Source organism: Propithecus coquereli, unplaced genomic scaffold (genome assembly GCF_000956105.1).
Source record: "Propithecus coquereli isolate 6110/MARCELLA unplaced genomic scaffold, Pcoq_1.0 Scaffold79, whole genome shotgun sequence".
In the NCBI taxonomy this organism is placed as follows: domain Eukaryota; kingdom Metazoa; phylum Chordata; class Mammalia; order Primates; family Indriidae; genus Propithecus; species Propithecus coquereli.
The window spans coordinates 5,911,374-5,912,087 of NW_012154062.1; the positions used below are offsets into that span (position 1 = coordinate 5,911,374).

Here is a 714-nt window from a genome sequence, read left to right on the forward strand (position 1 = left end):
ATATACATACATAAAATATATATATTTAAATACTTATGTATTTAAATAATACATGATAAATGACTGGCACATTTTTCAGGATTCATCAAAGCAATTACCTCCTTGTGGCTTATCAGGCTATAGTACTATATGGGAAATGTTATACTACTTTGGAGTGGGGAGTATGGGGAAGGGGAGAGAAACAATAGTTTATGATCAAGGAATCTAAGAGCGGGAGCTGCCAGGACTTCCGTCTGCTGTGCCATTGTTGCAGGACCACAGCTTCGAGGTTGTGCAACACCTTTAGTAAACACTTCCTGGAGCAGAGGCAAGAATGAACCAGGGAGTTTCATTCTGTCTCACTTGAGAGGACACAGGGACAGACCCAGCAGCACAGGTCTGAGCGAGCAGTTCAGGCGCTTGGCCCCTGGAATCACCCAGCATGGTGCGAGGGCTTCTTCTGATGGTCACTTTCCTCCTCTCTCCAGTTTCAGGTCGGTGTTTAACTCTTTTTCCAGGTTCTGTTAAATACATCAGTGAACTGACTGCTTTTCATCTTCTCCTGATAGTTTTATTGCATAAAATATTTTGACTTTTTATTTCTCAACCAATCTTACCAGTTGAGCTGGTCTTAATCTGTTGTTTGAGGGCCGTGAGTGATGTAAAGACTCAATGTTAAAGAGGCAGTGAGAGGTATGGAAATGATATTTACGTGTCTGACCTGAGAATAATAAA

General features: G+C 41.6%; 1 protein-coding gene across 1 annotated transcript in view; it reads left to right on the forward strand.

Annotated features, from left to right (window-relative positions):
* The first annotated feature begins 421 nt into the window (after positions 1 to 421).
* Positions 422 to 714, forward strand: part of ADAM28 (ADAM metallopeptidase domain 28) — a 47,398-nt gene continuing 47,105 nt past the window's right edge. Inside the window, exon 1 of the mRNA XM_012662919.1 lies at positions 422 to 473. Within this exon, the coding sequence (XP_012518373.1) occupies positions 422 to 473 (52 nt within the window). The remainder of the gene's footprint in view (positions 474 to 714) is intronic.